This window comes from Bombyx mori, chromosome 17, assembly GCF_030269925.1.
Source record: "Bombyx mori chromosome 17, ASM3026992v2".
NCBI lineage: Eukaryota > Metazoa > Arthropoda > Insecta > Lepidoptera > Bombycidae > Bombyx > Bombyx mori.
The window spans coordinates 11,939,711-11,957,496 of record NC_085123.1 but is presented as its reverse complement, the minus strand read 5'-3'; the positions used below and the strand labels follow the sequence as shown (position 1 = coordinate 11,957,496).

Sequence of the window (17,786 nt, the reverse complement as noted above, 5' to 3'; positions counted from 1 at the left end):
ATCCATTATTTGTATATATTCAAGGAATTTAAGGATTCCTAAAACAAGCAAACCATATTGAAAGCTTAAGAATAAGATACGAAATAGTTTTTTTTTGCGAAGTAACCATAGAGATTACAGCATTGCGGGTTTTCAATTCATGTTTAGCTGTATTGAAGAAGATATTTTAAAACGGAAACGACTTTGATAAGGACTTTTGTGTCCGTAGTCTTGAGAGTTCTGATGGTTAAGGTATTTCATAAATGTCGTTTTAAAGTTAAGCTGCATGTCTATGAGCATCAATGATCATCCACCACACAGAGGACGAAGAAACCGCTTATCCAAGGGTTCTTAACTTAACTAAACCTTATTTGGTGATCGATCTGTCCTGGATTTACGACCTATTCAGCTGGTGGAGGTAAAGGTGCTATCCTCAAAGTTTCAGCACACCCAATGACAAATCAGGGCAAAAGAAGGCAAGCCAATAATGAATAGTACATTTTAAGACATCAAAATCTCCTCGCCTACGTTGTTCCAAATGCTATGAAATTTCTTTCAACAAACAAGTTTGGAAACAAAGTTTAACGTATTTTTTATAATTGCTGATGTCCATAAGCAACAACTTACGATCAGTGAGTCCGTATGATTTATATTGGAAATTAATATTTAAGCACTTTTCAGTATATAATATCTTCTAGTTACAGCTTTGTGGTCGAGGCCTAAAGGATAGGACGTCTGATGCATTTGTGTTGAGCGATGCAACGGTGTTCGAATCCCGCAGGCGAGCACCTATTTTTCTAATCTATTTTTCTAAATAAATATTTTTCTAATTTTCTAATAACACGTACTTAACAAATTTTCACAATTGACTTCCACGGCGAAGGAATAACATCGTCTAATAAAAATCAAACCTGCAAAATTATCATTTGCGTTATTACTGGTGGTAGGACCTCTTGTGAGTCGGCACGGGTAGGTGCCATCACCCTGCCTATTTCTGCCGTGAAGCAGCAATGCGTTTCGGTTTGAAGGGTGGGCCAGCCGTTGTAACTATACTGAGACCATAGAACTCATATCTTAAGGTGGGTGGCGGCATTTACGTTGTAGATGTCTATGAACTCCGGTAACCACTTAACACCAGGTGCGCTGTGAGCTCGTCTACCCATTTATGCAATAAAAAAATAAAATAAAAAATTATAAATCTGTGCTCTCGTTACGCTATTTTGAATTATAATTTACTGGAACCAAACGAACAAACTGGGATTTTTCTTCTTAGAATTCGTATAGAATTTCGTAGTGACAGTTATAGTCGAAGTTTTACAATATTGTTGAAACCTGAAGAACTAAATTATTAAGCTATTGCATAGCTTTTATCGCGGGCCTTGAGCGCGGTGACCGAATCATGAAATTCCGTAACGAAAAAAACCTAACACCCCTCACTCATAGCTTTACCGCGGCAGTTCCCGAGTGCCACACGTTTGTTTTTTTTTTTCATTTTAAATACCACCTACCTACATCGAAAATAGTTGCAGAAAAGTTTTAATTAGCATTCAGCATAACAATTATTTAAGCAAAAAAGTTTTAAAATTTAACTAATTAGTCTTGAGACATGGAATGTGAATGATAATGTTGCGATAAATCAATTAAATCGATTACTTGATTAGTTCTACAATGAACACTGATTCCGTGGATTAAGAACAAAGTATAATGCAAAAGCTGCAAGGGTGATGAATATTTATATACTTCTCTTTTTTCATCTTAAAGCGTCATCTCCTCCTCCTCCTTGGGTCGGTTTCCTCATTACTGAGGGTCGTGGTCATGGCGTTGAAACAGTTTGTTTTTTATAATGCACCGCAATCTGTTCCTATCTGCAGCTGAGGGCAGAGCATCGTGCACTGTGGTATTAAGGGCTGCACGAATCTGGTCCGTCCAACGGGTCGGGTTCCTGCCTCTTGGTCGCTTGCCCTCGACCTTTCCAGTGACCAACCAATTTCTCCAAGTTGTCACTATCTTTCCTTGCAATGTGGCCAAAGTATTCAAGAATCCTTCGCAGGCAAATGGTGGAGAGTCTAGTCCGGATCTTGAGCTGAGCTAGGTTAAGTGTGGGCAATACAAATTTACTTTTTTCGCTGCGAGCCTCAATTACAACGCAGTCAACACAGTCAAACAGACTCGAACTTGAAGAAAGAAAGGTGGGTAGTTAATAAAAAAAACTTTTTAGGCTATTTGAAAGTCAATTAAAAATATCGAACTGTTGATGCTGATACCAAATAAAACGGACCTTGAATTACAAAGATAAATGTCGCCAAATAGCCTTTCGCCGTGCTTTCACCCCATGATATTTAAATGAGATAAATGTAGATAGGTAGGTACATAATGGTGTTAAATTCATAGTAAATTTTATAATTCACCTCATGTCATTCGATTTGCTTTCATTCCATTCCATTTCACGAAGAAAAAAAAGTTAATCGTAAATAACGTAGTGATGTACTGAGTCAACTACTCCGATATCCGAGAAGATGAGTACGTGAGTCTGTAATAGGAGTACATTATAACGTATAAAGAAGGTTAGTTGCTTTAAAGCCAATAAATAGCTATGGTAATATAATGACAACGCAATGTGGCATTCTGTTAATCTTGGAAGTCAAATTGTTACGTTGTGTAGTAATATCTTTTCTCTGAATGACACATTTTTCTGATAAAGTAACAACTTCAGACTTATTCATAAAAAAGTTTTATTGAAAAGACGTTTCGTACTTATTAATGGAACAATAGGATTAGTGGGAATAGTTTAGTAAGTAATAATAATAAGGAAGAATAGTTTTTAATATTCATTATCTCTGAAAAAGTGTTATTAGGTCGCTCTATGATTTGTATCGTAATCTAATCTCTAAAACCTAACATCATCAGTAGACAGAGCTCTTCCTGTCAAATTTGAGAATTAAAGTTCTTTTATCCAATAGTAGGTTCTATAAAAGTTTTCACGGAGAATTAGTGTTCGATTTAGAAGAATCGGCTATTACATCCAAGGAAGACAGCAGACGCGTACATGGCACAAGACAACTACACTAATTTAATAATCCACCGTCATTAATTCTGAAGATCCTGATCAAGATAATTGAACAATTAAATGATTGTAATGGCGTAGGTCTTTAATAAGTGTGCGACTCTTTAAAGTGGGTTAAAATCACGATCAAAGATTTCATAAATACAAACCAAGCTAATAATAACGTGTTAATATTCGATTTCTGTTGAGAAATCGTTGCGTGAAAAATATATGGTTATTGAATAAAGAATGTTGCTACATTTCATCATCATTATTTTTTTATTGCCCTTGTAGGCAGACGAGCATAAGGCCCACCTGATGGTGAGTGGTTACCGTCACCCATGGACTTCAGCAATGCCAGGGGTAGAGCCAAACCGCTGCCTACCGATAATGAATCGATATTGAAACATTTCACAACGACATATTGTATTAGATTCTAATCTGAAACTTCTACTCTATTCACATACTAGTCTTGGCACATGCATATTTGGGACAGCACTAGTGAAGTCTGACACGAGTGAAAACCAAAGAGTATAGACTACATACCTACAACGAATCGGGTATTATTATGTGAACACGCGTACGTTTATTAATGTATTGTGTTTTCCACATTTTATAACAAAATAACCAGATACAGTTAAATTATTCACAATATTTTGTAAGATCAAAAATAAATTCTTTTCGCTGTAAGTATCACCGCAAATCAATATGGTTAAAATTGTTTAAAAACTGCATAAACTATTTATCGGAACATTTCATGTCGGTATTTACAATTGTGCAAAAAGTTTGCATTTCTAGAAATTTTGTTTAGTTTAAAATGTTTATAAACCCATAATTTAAGGTTTTTATTATTGTTTGGAAAATCACCATGCATTTGCACGTCCTTTATCGTTAATGTTAGTCAGGATTTTGTAGAGCAATGGTCAGAATGCATGACCGTTACAGATTTTCGCGGTAATAAGCGGGTGTTTTGTGAAAGACAATTTCACCTCCTTTATTGTTTATCTGTATCGTTTTATATGCAATATAATATTAAACCTTAGTTTTTGAAGTTCGTTTTTTACTTTTACAATATTTATTAAACCGTAATACTTATACTTTTAGTTTTAAGAAATATTTGTCATCCAAACCTTCATACTGGATATTGGACTTCATACTGGACATTTGGATATTGGTTACTGCAAATATGAAATGAGGTCCTTTAAAGTTAATTAAATTATCAGAATTCTAATTAAAGTGTCATTTTATTAAAATTCTTAAATTATATTTTATCCTTACTGGGAAATATTTTTTGATGAAAGAATTTAAAATATGCACTGTAAATAGCTCTAAATTGTTTTTGTATTAGATGGCTGATATGATTGAAGTATCAACAGCAACTCCGGCGGAGTTACTTGGTGCTGGTCGACGCCACTTGGCTGTTAGAGACTTTCATTCGGCTGCTGAAGTACTGGCCAAAGCTTGTGAACTGTTGGCTAAAGAACATGGTGACACGGCGGACCAGTGTGCTGAGGCATATTTATGGTATGTATGTGAATGTAATACTAAAAGTTCCTTTTACAGTCCAGCAGAAATAAAAAAAAATTAATTGAGAATTTTAATATTATTCTACAAATAATATTGTAATAGTATTTTAGTGAATAAGTTGATAGCTTATATAATGAGGTTTTATTCTCTTAATAGCTGAGTTAATCTTATGTGCAATCAAAGCCAAAAATTTGTAATAAATGTAATAAAAAAAGGACTGAAGAAATAACTTAAATCATGTTAAGTTAAATATTTTGTATATTATAGGTATGGCCAAGCACTATTAGGTTTGTCCAGGGATGAAAGTGGAGTTTTGGGAGATGGTATGCCAGGATCAGGCAATGTTGATGATGACGATGAAGGTATGATTAGAAAAAATGTTTTTTATTAACCAATTTAGTTGGTAGTTTTGATTTAAGAGCTTCAAGGTCTTATATCTGAGATGTCTAAAAGATGAGTCTTTTTTGGAATGGGTGGATTGCTGTTGGGCTTGAGGGCTTCCCAATTTCATCAGGACTGGTGGGCGAATGCACGGGCTCGGACAGAAAGACAAAAGTAAACTCAAGCTTGGTATTTCTGTTCATAGTTTTTAGGGTTGGATTTTTGTTGACATCTGGTTTGATAAAAGATGTGGCTCTACCAATAAATATTGAAAAAAGAAAAGTTTGATAAAGTAAAAAGACAAAAGTGTTACCTACATATAAAGTTTAAATTATTGTCACCAGACAAAAAAAAAAACTTTCAAATGAACAACCTTTTTTAGCATTAATTCAATGAAAATAATTTTTGGATGAAGCCACTTAGAGCCAAGTATATATTATGTGTAAAGCTTTAATGAAATTTAATCTAATTCAATTATTTTTGTGCAGAGATAAGCACAACTTGTTAAACATAATCTGAAATGTATATAATTTCTTGTGTCTGTGTTGCAAGTTTCCATACAAATTTTTTTTAGAACAAGATGATGATGACAACAATGACAATGAACAAACAGAACAAAGCTGCGAACCTGAAAAGAGTAAAACTGAACACAACGAGGCTGAATCTACTTCGATGGAGGCTGATACATCAACAAAGGAAGCTGAGTCGAAACCGGCACAATCTACAACTAGTGATGCACCGGGTGCAAGTTCAGAGGTCACTGATAATGCTGAACCTGTGGGTGTATATTTTTATTTTTATTCTAAGTTAATGTTTTGTTGTTTAAAGTCATTGTTATCATGGTGACTGCATATTATAATTAATGTAATTAAAATAATAGTGTATAATTCCAAATTTTGTTATGACATAGACTCGGTGGGAATGGCATCACAATGTGAATTTGAAATCTATTAATTCCATCGTAATCGTAAATTGATGAGGTTTGAAATTTCAATTGTATTGTTTAATGACATACCCACCCTTTATTTAACCAAAACACATAATTGCTTTATAACAAATGGCTGAATAGTGTTAATTTATCATTCCTTTACTTGGCTCCATTCAACTAATTTCATACACCAACTTTTATAATTTCGCCCATACCTCAAGCGGTGATATATTTTGTCAAAACAGAATGGCATTGACACACAGATGATCTGATATACAAAATTACATGGTTCTTCTTCCCCAAAAAATGAAGGTAACCTAGAAATATCTAATTTTATTTATTTTTCATTTAATAGAGCACAAGCAATGATGATGCTAATGATGAATCTGTCGTAAATATGGATAGTGAAGATGATGTCGACAATTTACAGCTTGCTTGGGAAATGCTTGGTAAATATAAATTGAAATGTCAATTTTTCATAACATACGTTAAAATTGCCTCTCTAAAATGTTGCCATTGGAGTCTGGTGGGAAGAATAGGCAACCAGATACCTTTTTTTTTCAATACTGCTTTGTATTCATTAATAGGAATTATATCTCGCATACTATTTAATCATTGAGTTTGTGTTACAGTAAGCTGAGAGTTTTACAGAGAACCCTTACAAGTGGATTTATCTATTTAGCTATTTAAAATAAAAAAATTACATATATTATTCATATTTCACAAAAATAGTAATTGAATTCTGAGTCTGCATGAGATTGTGCGGTACTTAAATATCTTATTGCGCGAGGTGATCCATCCGACATAGTTGGGATAGTAAAAGAATTATGGTATAGAATGGAATATAATGGTCATGTGTTGGGGAATCATTAGTATGATCTGTCTATAACCGAGGAAATATATATCTTCAAGAAACATGCAAGCATTATCCTCAAATGGGAGTATGTGCATATTGGACCACATACTGTAGATTGGGAGGAATAGGAACTAGGGGCAGAATAGGGACAAAGCTGGGTCTTCATAATGTTTTTGTGAGATTTAAATTTGTTGAATTGAAAAGGACTTTTATTTAGTATTTAAGAATATTTAATTGTTTAGTCATAAGAGCTTTGTAACTGATTAAAGATATTGAAAAGTTAATTACCTCAAGTTAAGTACCTACCTAACAACTAAACAGTGCCAGCCCTATCGAAAAACTCTATTCTTCTTATGTGACCCGATTCACCCCAAAAGCCAAGGCAGATCAGGTTAAGCTAGTTTTTAAGTTTTTGTGTATATTTTTCAGTGAAATATGTATAATAAATAATGCATTGTATATGAAAATTAAAATCTCCGGAATCATTTTAATCCCAATTTTATTCATATTACCCTAAGAAAAATTGCTGAATTTGGGTTAGGATTGGAAAGCGTCCCGATTCCCCCCAATCTACTGTAAATTGTATATCAGACTACTTAAGTTTTTGCCTATAAACAAAATAGAGGTACTTTAAATAGAGAGACTTATTGAGGAACATAGACGATACTTTAGTGTGGGTAGTAATCATAAACTGTACAATCCTGTAATTAACTGCGACCGACGTGTTCGCTTCAGACCTGGCCCGCAGTATACTGTCGCGGCGCGCGGCGGGCGGGGGCGAGGGCGCGGGGGGCGGCGCGGCGGCGCGGGCGCTGCTCGCCGACACGCACCTCGCGCTCGGGGAGGTCGCCCTCGAGAGCGAAACGTACGATAAAGCTGTTCTTGATATGCGTAAGTATTTGTACGGGTATTTCTAAACATTTTAAATAATACTCTTAACTATGTAAATAATACTCTTAAATTAAATAATACTCTTAAAATAATACTCTTAGCTATGTACCATGTAATGGCTGTAAATGTTCATTTGTAATGTGTTAATGTTTTTTTTGTTGTGCAATGCAACTGCAATTTAAAATAAAAACAACCAATGGATGTATTCCAAATACTGGATACCTGCATCTGGTTTTTTTTATTAAGTTCTACTATGTACATTGTATACTAATAAATTGTATACATACTATATTATATTGATATTAATTACATTCATATATTGATATGATTTATATGAAGCTTAAAAATTATATGACATATTGTATAACTTGAGGTGTATGTTTAAAATAATGAAATATATTTGTAATAAAATTTTAATTCTTGCCAATGAAGTTGCAAGGTTTTTTTTTTCTAATGCAAACATTTGTTTAAGCTCATTTGTACATATCTAAATACTACATCTGATAGAAGCCAATTAGATCTAAATTGTCCTGTCCTGGTAAAATTGGAACGGCTTCCGGGCCACCAGTAATCTTTCAATCATAAAAAAAAAAAGATCTAAATTGTTCTGATCTTTTACAGAGAGCTGCTTGGAGATCCAGAAGGAATTGTATCACAGCGACGACCGGCGTATTGCTGAAACACATTATCAAATTGGTGTGTACTACTTACTATATTTTCTATCTAAGACATAACGCAGTAGTGGACAAAATATAATTTTCGATACAATGCTTGCTTTTTGACAGTGAACATGTGTAATGTATGTAGGGATAAATTGCATAGGTTTATGTAATCTGTTCTGCAATCACAAGACACAGCTGTTTCCTGCTCCTCCAGCTGTGGGTTAACGAGCTTACCCCCCATGGGTTCACGTGTGTACAAGTATAACTTTCCCTTACAGCCTACACGGGTATCTTTTTTTTGTATTTTTTGCTACCTAAGCCTTGAGAGGCTATGTCAGCGTAACCGAGCGAGTAGGTGAGCTCACGGGGCTTAAACCTGACGAAGTTGTTAACACTGACCCTAGCAAGAGCCGTGCTTCGCAGAATCTCACCGGGTCGGTAACGCGACCCACTGAGAAGATCCGGCGAGAAACTCAGTGGGCTGTGCGTTAGCTTACTCGAGCACTTCGTCGCAAGCGACAGGTTCGTGAGAACGATGACCGGAACGGGTATCGATACCCGAGCTGTAAAAGGATAGAAAAATGAAAATTAGAATTATATTTTATATTGTGTGTATTATTATCTATGAATTTAAGTCTTGGAACTTTGAAATGTCCTTGTTTTAATCCTTGAAATAATCCACAGGGCTGGCTAATTCCCTCGCTTCAAACTTCGAAGACGCGGTCACTCACTTCAAGAACGCCGCCAATATACTCGAAACCAGAATAAAGACTCTCGAGGGTCCAACCGCAGCCACGGACGACGCCACCGTCAAGAAGTACTCTTCAGCGGACCCGCTCTATACAATCGAAGGGGAGATCAAGGAATTGAAGGAACTTCTGCCGGAGATCCAAGAGAAAATACAAGACATGATGGATTATAAAGCGGAGGTGAGGCCTTGTGAATGTGTAGAGGAGACTAGGAAAAAGCTAAGGGGATTGATTTTAAAAGAAAAGAATCGTACTGCTATGGACTGTCAGTCTTAAGTGGATGACAGTGCTCCGTAACTCACTTAGGGTGTAAAGTTATGTAAGTCTTAAGTTTTGATAATAATATAAATATAAACAGTCAAAATCAGAAACAAAAGAAAATTACAAAATAAGTGTGAAATACAATAAATTGGGAAAAAAAACTCAACTGCATTAAAAGTACGAAATTAAACAACGAAAAATAATAACCAGTATACTATATTATAAGAAAGTAGGATAAACCAAGAATTACATTATGTTTTAAAAGTTCTCATCGGCAATGCATTTTGAGTTACATTTATAGTACATCTTTTATTATATTTCACTGTTTATTAAGCACTATTTTTAATACAGTTTGTTTTGCTTTTGCTAATTGCTTGTTCTTTTTAAACTTAGTTGTATTAAGGTTAATGTTAAATTTTTTCATAGCGATCTTGTAATGAGAGTGCTGAAGAGTCGTGCTGATATTTGTGATAAAAAGTATTGTAGATGTATACGTGTATGAACAGTATTATTCTTTGATCTTATAATTGTAAGTCTCGGATTTAGTGGTTGTTTTGAAGTTTAAAAAGACTGAAAGTAAATTGGCGTTGCCATCATTGTGCCCAAGTTTTATAATTCACATGGATTGGTCATTCTAACCGTTGTCAATAATGGGAAATAAAGAAACAATTTATTTAATATGACCAGTATATAGCGTCTGCCTAAATTGTAGCATTTAGAATGTGTCTCAAAAAGCGTACATAGTGGTGTAATAAATGGTTTCTCAATATCAAAACTTTTACACTATTAAGGAAATAATTTTTGCCTCATATTAGTAAGATATTTGTTTCAGTAAAATTAAGGTTTTTCCAAATCACAAGTAAAACTTGTTTGCCTTTGAAATGTGATAGAAATACTGTTGGAACTGTTCTTAATTAGTACGAGGAAGTTTAATTGAAAACCGATAAAAAATCGGTATATGTTTAAAGGTAGTTAAAGTTAGTTTTTTTGCCTAAGAAATAATGTTTATAAATTAAGAGCTGCGGTTTGAAATCTGTCAACGTTCCTATTTGTATGTCGCAGCAATCAGAGGATCTCAGTACTTCCGTCAGACCTTTATGTTTGCTGACTCACTCGATTTTAGTGTTATAAAGTTGTGTCTTGATTACAATATAAGATTTCATATTATATTTTTAATGAATGTAAGCGCATTTTATAACCACATGGCCATTTTTGTACGGATATTTTTGTATCGTTTTTTTTTTAAATATAAATAAAGTAATGTTCGAACATTGAAAGTTTTGTGTTATTTCAGACTCGCGTACATTGATGGCCGTGTGGGCTCGGGTAGTTAGCTGACGGTCATGGTCATTGGTCATCGACTTACCTAATAGAAGTCCGTTTGTAAATTATCCAAAGTTTTGAGAATTTTTGAAAAAAACCATCGCGTTGTTTTAAATTTGTCTAGTTGTATTTTTTATTTAGAATTTCGGTGAATTCTAAATTGATATAATATTTTTTCATTATATTTAGATGCGATGAGATGAGATTTAGATGCACTGCTCATTGCGGATTAAGGGTCGCCGCACGCAGGCCACCGGCCACAACCACAAAACGCCGCCACCGGAATATTTCCTGTAATTTTATACATTTTATATGTAGCGTGTGGCGGCCACCGCCGTCAACCGTGTGCGGCGACCCTAAGGGGTTGTCGCAGCCCATAAATACTCCTATGTAATGTCTTAGACTCGATATTTTGCCAGAGATTTTTTTCTCTGGAAAAAATCGCTCAATACAAAATGGCAAAACGTATGACGACGTTAATTTAAAGAAGGTAGATGAAGATAAACCGCCCAATGTACTGGTATCGAGCCTCCACTACGCCGGTGTCCCATCCTCCAGGCAGATGCTAATTTTTCTAATGTACTTAACTTAACGAATTACTTCCAAGGTGAATGAAATTATAAAAATGAACACAGATTAGCCCGCTGTGTTTCTCGCCGGATTTTCTCAGTGGGTCGTGATTCCTGTCCAGTCGTAGATTATGGGAAGCACGGCTCTTGCTAAGGGTAGTGTTAGGAAATTCTCTGAGGTTGAGCCCGTAAATTCATCTGCTCGTCCAGGTGTAGCCTTAGGCTACCAGCGAAAAGGTAGGGAAGGAAAGAAAAAAAAGAACACCTATTCCCATTTCTGGAAACCTAATACATTATCGTATATCGATCTTTGGTATATCAGTTTGGTCAGACACCGGACGTAGTTCTCTTTAATAGCTGATTCACTTTTTTCTATTCGTTCGGGTGTATTTTTTTATGGCCTAGATGGGTGGACGGGCTACCCGTGCGAACTTACAAGAGGTCCTACCACTACCTCTTGTGAGTCCGCGCGGGTAGGTACCACCACCCTGCCTATTTCTGCCGTGAAGCAGTAATGTGTTTCGGCTTGAAGGCCCACCCTTGTTGTTGCAGCCGTTGTAACTATACTGTGAGATCTTAGAACTTATATCTCAAGGTGGGTGGCGCATTTACGTCATAGATGTCCATGGGCTCCAGTAACCACATAACACCAGGTGGACTGTGAGCTCGTCCACCCATCTAAGCAATAAAAAAAAACCTATTAAATTCGCTTGGCAAAAAGGCCTTGAAACGCTGTGGTACTTGCACGCGTTCCCTTATTTAGAAGCCTCACCCACTACGCCTATCGACTCTGAGGAGTGGTGTGATTCCACCCTGTATAATGAAGCGCAATAATAAAAAAAAAACGTTCGTTATGGGGCTACATCTATACTAATATATAAATCTACAGTGGTTTTTACGGATGTTCCATTATAACTACTGAACCGTGCAACCGATTGACTTGAAACTTGGTGTCCATGTAGAAAGTACATGTACTTAAACTTATTTATATGAGTGTTGGACTCCCTAATAATAATGACAATAAATAATAATGTTAATTTTAAATGCCCAGTGAAGCGGACGGTACAGCTAGTCGCCTTATACGATTCTATTATGCTTCGGAAAATACTAGTAAATCTAATTTAGTGGAGTTATATAGACAATTACTATTCCCCTTTACGATTGCGGTTGCAGGACGCGGACGATTTATTTAATAGAATAATCTATCTATGGGTCCGTCGTTATGCAAGTTTATTTTATGTCCAAATTTTATGTCAAGAAGTAGTGGCCTAAAGGATAAGACGTCCGGTGCGTTCGTGTTGAGCGATGCACGGGGTTTTCGGATCCCCGGCGGGTACCAATTTTAGTTTGCGTAATTACTGGTGGTAGGACCTCTTGTGAGTCCGCACGGGTAGGTACCAGCACCCTGCCTATTTCTGCCGTGAAGCAGTAATGCGTTTCGGTTTGAAGGGTGGGGCAGCCGTTGTAACTATACTTGAGACCTTAGAACTTATATCTCAAGGTGGGTGGCGCATTTACGTCGTAGATGTCTATGGGCTCCAGTAACCATTTAACATCAGGTGGGCTGTGAGCTCGTCCACCTGTCTAAGCTATAAAAAAAAACAGCGCCATAAACTTTCAGAATAGGATACTAAATTAAGAAGGCAAGAAACACTTTCTACGTTAATAATAATAGAAATAAATAGTTAAGGTTTTTAATACTACATATTTTTTAACAATACAACTCACGAAATATATTAAATTTTTTAACCCAGAACATTTCAATCTGTTTAAAACTGCTTTAATCATATCATTTCCATTTCCTACACCAGCGTTATTTCGGTGAATCTTTCTACAATCTTCTAATATATAAAATTCTCGTGTCACGGTGTGCGTGATTGAACTCCTCCGAAACGGCTCGACCGATTTTCGTGAATCTTAGCGTGCAAATATTAAGGGTGGGCCGGGCCACCCCTAAATTTTTTTATTTACTTTTTAGACAAATTTTTTGTTTTTATTTTTTTATGATACAGCATACAAAAAAAATACATATAACCCTAAATTTTCACCCCTCTACGATCAACCATTATTTTTTATTTGCTAATTAAAAACTTTTTTTTGGCAAAATTTTCATTTTTATTTTTATTTTGTCATTAATAAAATAAAAAATCTGGTGTTACTCTCGATTTTTCATCCCTCTATGATCAACCCCAATTTTTTATTTGTTAATTATAAACTTTAATTTTTTTGGCAAGATTTTTTTATTATTTAAGTCATGACAAAATAAAAAAAATCATATTACTCTCAATTTTCACTGTTATACAATCAACCCCTATTTTTCCATCCCGATTTTAATTTTTTTATTCTATGCACAGATCCGCAATAAGGTTGCAAGATGGCAATCAAATATTGTAATTTTATTGTAGTACAATAAATTCTTATTCAGAGTTTATAATTTCAAGTTCCCTTAATTATGATTTTTTTAAATTCAATTTGATCTCCCACCCTCGGCGGTCGACTACTGATCAACTATCAATCGATCAGTTATCCCCGCCAGGTGTCACCACTCATCCAGCAAACATCACGTAGTAGGGATGCGGACGAAGCCGGTCTCCTGTCTTACTTACTATACATCACTTAATATATTTGAGAGCTATACAATACTATACATTTTTCAGCAACGTTTTATAGTATGTTCAGTAGGTGTCTGAGAATCGGCTACTATCTATTTTTCATACCCCTAAGTGATAAGGGTTGTCCACCCCAAACATTTATTTTTTATTTTTATTTTTTGGATAATTTTTTTTTTGCATATAATGAGGTATTATGTGGTTGAATGAGGTTTTTTTTTCTACACTAAAATTTCCCTAGAAATCTTATTTAAGGCAACACAACGTTTGCCGGGTCAGCTACTAACTTTATATTTACAGGTGGACACTTTTTTAATTTGTTCCCTATACAAGATGTTACTACTTACTTTTACCCTCCATAGTTACTTTAGTGGTATTTTCTGTTTTATTTTTATTTTGTTTTTTTAACCCTAATCTGATGGTCTTGCGAGGAGACCATATCAGCGTCACCGGGCGAGACAATAACTTTTATATTTACAGGTGGACACTTTTTTAACTTGGTCCCTATACAAGACGGTGCTTCTTACTTCTACCCTCCATAATAACAAGCCTTAGCGCGATCAACTAAAAAAATAAAAATTTAAATCTCTTTCAGACAATAAAACGGGTACGCGAAACCCTGTGCCCGTCGAACGGCGAGAGCTCTACACAAAATGGCGCTGGCTCTAGCGCGTCTCAGCCGCGACCGGCGGCTTCAGACATCTCGCATCTCATCAAGAGGAAACGGAAGGCGAGCAACGAACCCGAGGCCTCACCCGCGAAGAAGATGAACACGTGAACGCGCTACCGTTGTATGGGTCTCACCGTTACTTGGACTGAACTGAATCAAACGTGTTTGGAATTGGTGTGGACTCTAATTTTTTTTGTTTTTTTTTATAAATTCGTAGCGAACTCCGACCACGTTCCGCCTCTCGAATCTACTCGCGCGCCACCTGTCGCGAGTTGCATGTACTATGACCAAATCTTAAAGGGTGGTATCATTGTAAATAGTTTCAACTCGAGCAGATAAGCGACGTTTGTTGATGTTTGCAAGGACCAAACCTTCTTCGATATTGGACTTTATACAAAAAAAAAAATATTGGACCTTTAAATCGAATTAGAATCAGTTAACGTTAGCGACCCAGACAATGATAAAGAGTACAAAACAATGATGTCGAAACACAGTAAAAGTAGGAAAAAATTATTAAAGAAAAAATCATTGAAATTTTACAGCATTTGCCTTCCACATATTATACGTCTTTGGCCATTTTTGTATATAACAAAAAAAAATGATTTCCAAAATGTTGAAACTTTAAAGTAAAAAAATGATGAACTAGAATTATGGCTAAAATTACTTCGGTTAATATGAATGCGGACGTAATAACGTATGTTTTTTTAGACTTTAAGTGTACTATTATAATAAATTAGGCTTCGTTCGTATAATTGACTGTTAGAGACGATACATTATGTTTATTCAACATCCAAAAAACGTTAAGTGTTCACAAGTGCTCACGATCAGTTGGTAATTGTTGTTGTATTGGTAATGATAAGAATACTTAAGGTCTAATTCGCTTCTGTTGTCTGAATTGTGAGTTTAGGATTTAATCTCACTATTAAATGAAATCGAATGATAAAAAATACGACAAAAAACTTACAATTCGATAATTACATTGATTAATAGTTTGATTAATTGATTGATAAAGTATACGTAAATGTGATAAGAAACTTTGTTGATTAAATATGATAACAGCGACTGAAGATATATATTTAAAATAATTTTTTTAATATCACGATGATTCATGATAAGGAACGATAATATTATTATTATTATCTCTGGCTAGCTGATTCATAGTAAAATAAAATTGTCAGATGACGCTGAATAAAAAAAATCGCTCAATAAATAAATTGTGTTAATTGTGCTACCCATGGACATCAGCAAGGTCCTCTCGCAGGTCCATTTGCGGTTTGTCGGCAGTTTGTATGTAATCAGATTGTGGCAGTGCCATTGTTTTAAAAAATCCTTTCAGCTAAGGATAAATAATAGTTTCAAACGCTACACCCTGTATAAGGATTCAATGCATCCTAGTTAGAGGTTTTTATATCGGATTAGGTAGGTACTTGTTTGTAAATTCGATAATGTAATTTACACATTACATATATCAGATTTATTTGTACAGCTGCCTGACTTTATTATAACTGTGTTATAATGTTAGTTATTCCAATGACTTTGACCTCATTCCGGAGACTAGTTCGATATTTCTGTTGTAATGTCTCCGGTAACCACTTAAAGAGAGGAGTGCTCATCTGACCAAAAAAAAAACCATATCGACGCTTGAAAGGCAAACATGACTAAGCGACAATAACTGCTTTGTACATTAATTATAGGCAATAACCATATTCGATGCGCAAAAAATATATATTTCTAGGTCTATTAAAATAATTTCAATCCTACAGCTACTAACTAGATTCTACTACAGCTAGATTCGTTAAAATAAATTTTGTTTTCAGGTATTTCAACTTTAAATTAGACTACTGTAAAGTTCACGCATTGTCGCTTAGTCACGTTTGCCTTTCAAGCGTCGAATTATTGAATCTAAGAAAAACCGTGTTATGTTTGTTCGATGATGTAACATATTTTTATCTAGCTAGTTAATGATGAAACGAAATGTCTAAAGTTTATGTAGTTAAATTAAGATTTCACTAATTAAAATTACACACGTTTTGAACACTGATTTTTTTTTTTTTTTTTTTTTTTTTTCGATTTTAAACTTTTTCATTTCAATTACTAAAACATAATAGACCAATATTGTTCGTATTGACAGGTTTTTTTTTTTTAACAAATCAACTACTGAATTAAATTTTTAAAAAAGTATCTATAAATATGATAACTTTTTGAATAAAAAGTTTCGATATGGTATATCGAGGGATGAAAAGCTATTTAGTTTAAGCGACGTTTTCTCATTCTTTATAGGAGAGGCATTTAAGTTTAAATTTTGGAAAAAATATCATTACAAAAAAAGCTTGTTCATCTATTTGAATGGAGTAAACTTAATTGACGTTCAATTAAAAAACATGGAACCGTTGATGTTGATACCAAATAAAACGCACCATTAATTACAAAGATAAATGTCGTGTATTAAGCGAATGTTGCCTTCACCCTCAATATAATTAATGTGTTATAAATTGAAATCTAATGATATTGTAGTATATTCTAGAATCTTTTGTATGGAACGTTACTGAACTTTAGTGGCTAAGTATTCGATATTGGGCATCAGTGAAATCAAACATTAAATTATTTGTTAAACCATATTACTGGACTGTTAAACGCGTTCCTTTGTTTAAAAATAGAACTACTCAAATGCCATCTGTTGTGCGTTGATGATAATATTTTCAGAAGCAGTTTGCAGACGCATGTACTTTTTTTAGGGTGATTTAATAATCCGTGGTTAGGTACTTGATAACAAATTTAGAATGATGAATTGTTTGGTATATTACTCGTAATATTTATATTTTATGGTAAGGATGATGGTTTCACCTTAAATCACACCACGCTTAAAAAATTTCGTTGTAAAGAAAGCGTTTTTTTTAAATAATACTCAGTAGCTTTGAGATGTTATTATACTGTTTCGGATTTCGCGAGGTCCTTGACCTATTGCTAAGGAAATACTACAAAACGGTCAAATGTATTTCTTTTGGCTAATCTGTTTTGATCATATTTTTAAAAATATACGATTTTAGATTTAAAATCAATATTCTTTATTGTATAGTAATAAAAAAGGCCTTGTTCTTATTTAAAGTGTGACCGTCATCTGTGCCTCATATAAATCTGTTGTCATTTGCTTTCGGTTGAGCGGTATTAATTACACGTTCATCGAAATGTACGTTGCACTAAAACTATCGAGAGAGGTTTTATGAATAACATGTATCAGTTTCTCATGATTTTATTTAAAATTTAACTTTATTTCTATATTGTAAGATTTATTTTCAAATAAACACTAGTTTTGGTAACCTCTTTTTTTATTTGTCGTG

At 34.6% G+C, this 17,786-nt stretch overlaps 1 protein-coding gene across 1 annotated transcript; it reads left to right on the top strand.

Moving 5' to 3' along the window:
• Positions 1-3,544: 3,544 nt before the first annotated feature.
• On the top strand, positions 3,545-17,765 carry LOC101735399 (nuclear autoantigenic sperm protein). Its single transcript, XM_004932484.5, has 9 exons — positions 3,545-3,708; positions 4,371-4,546; positions 4,817-4,911; positions 5,505-5,707; positions 6,214-6,307; positions 7,450-7,605; positions 8,227-8,301; positions 8,952-9,196; positions 14,374-17,765. Exons 2-9 carry the CDS (start codon positions 4,371-4,373, stop codon positions 14,554-14,556), a joined length of 1,227 nt encoding a protein of 408 aa, XP_004932541.2. The 5' UTR covers positions 3,545-3,708; the 3' UTR covers positions 14,557-17,765.
• The last annotated feature ends 21 nt before the right edge of the window (positions 17,766-17,786 follow it).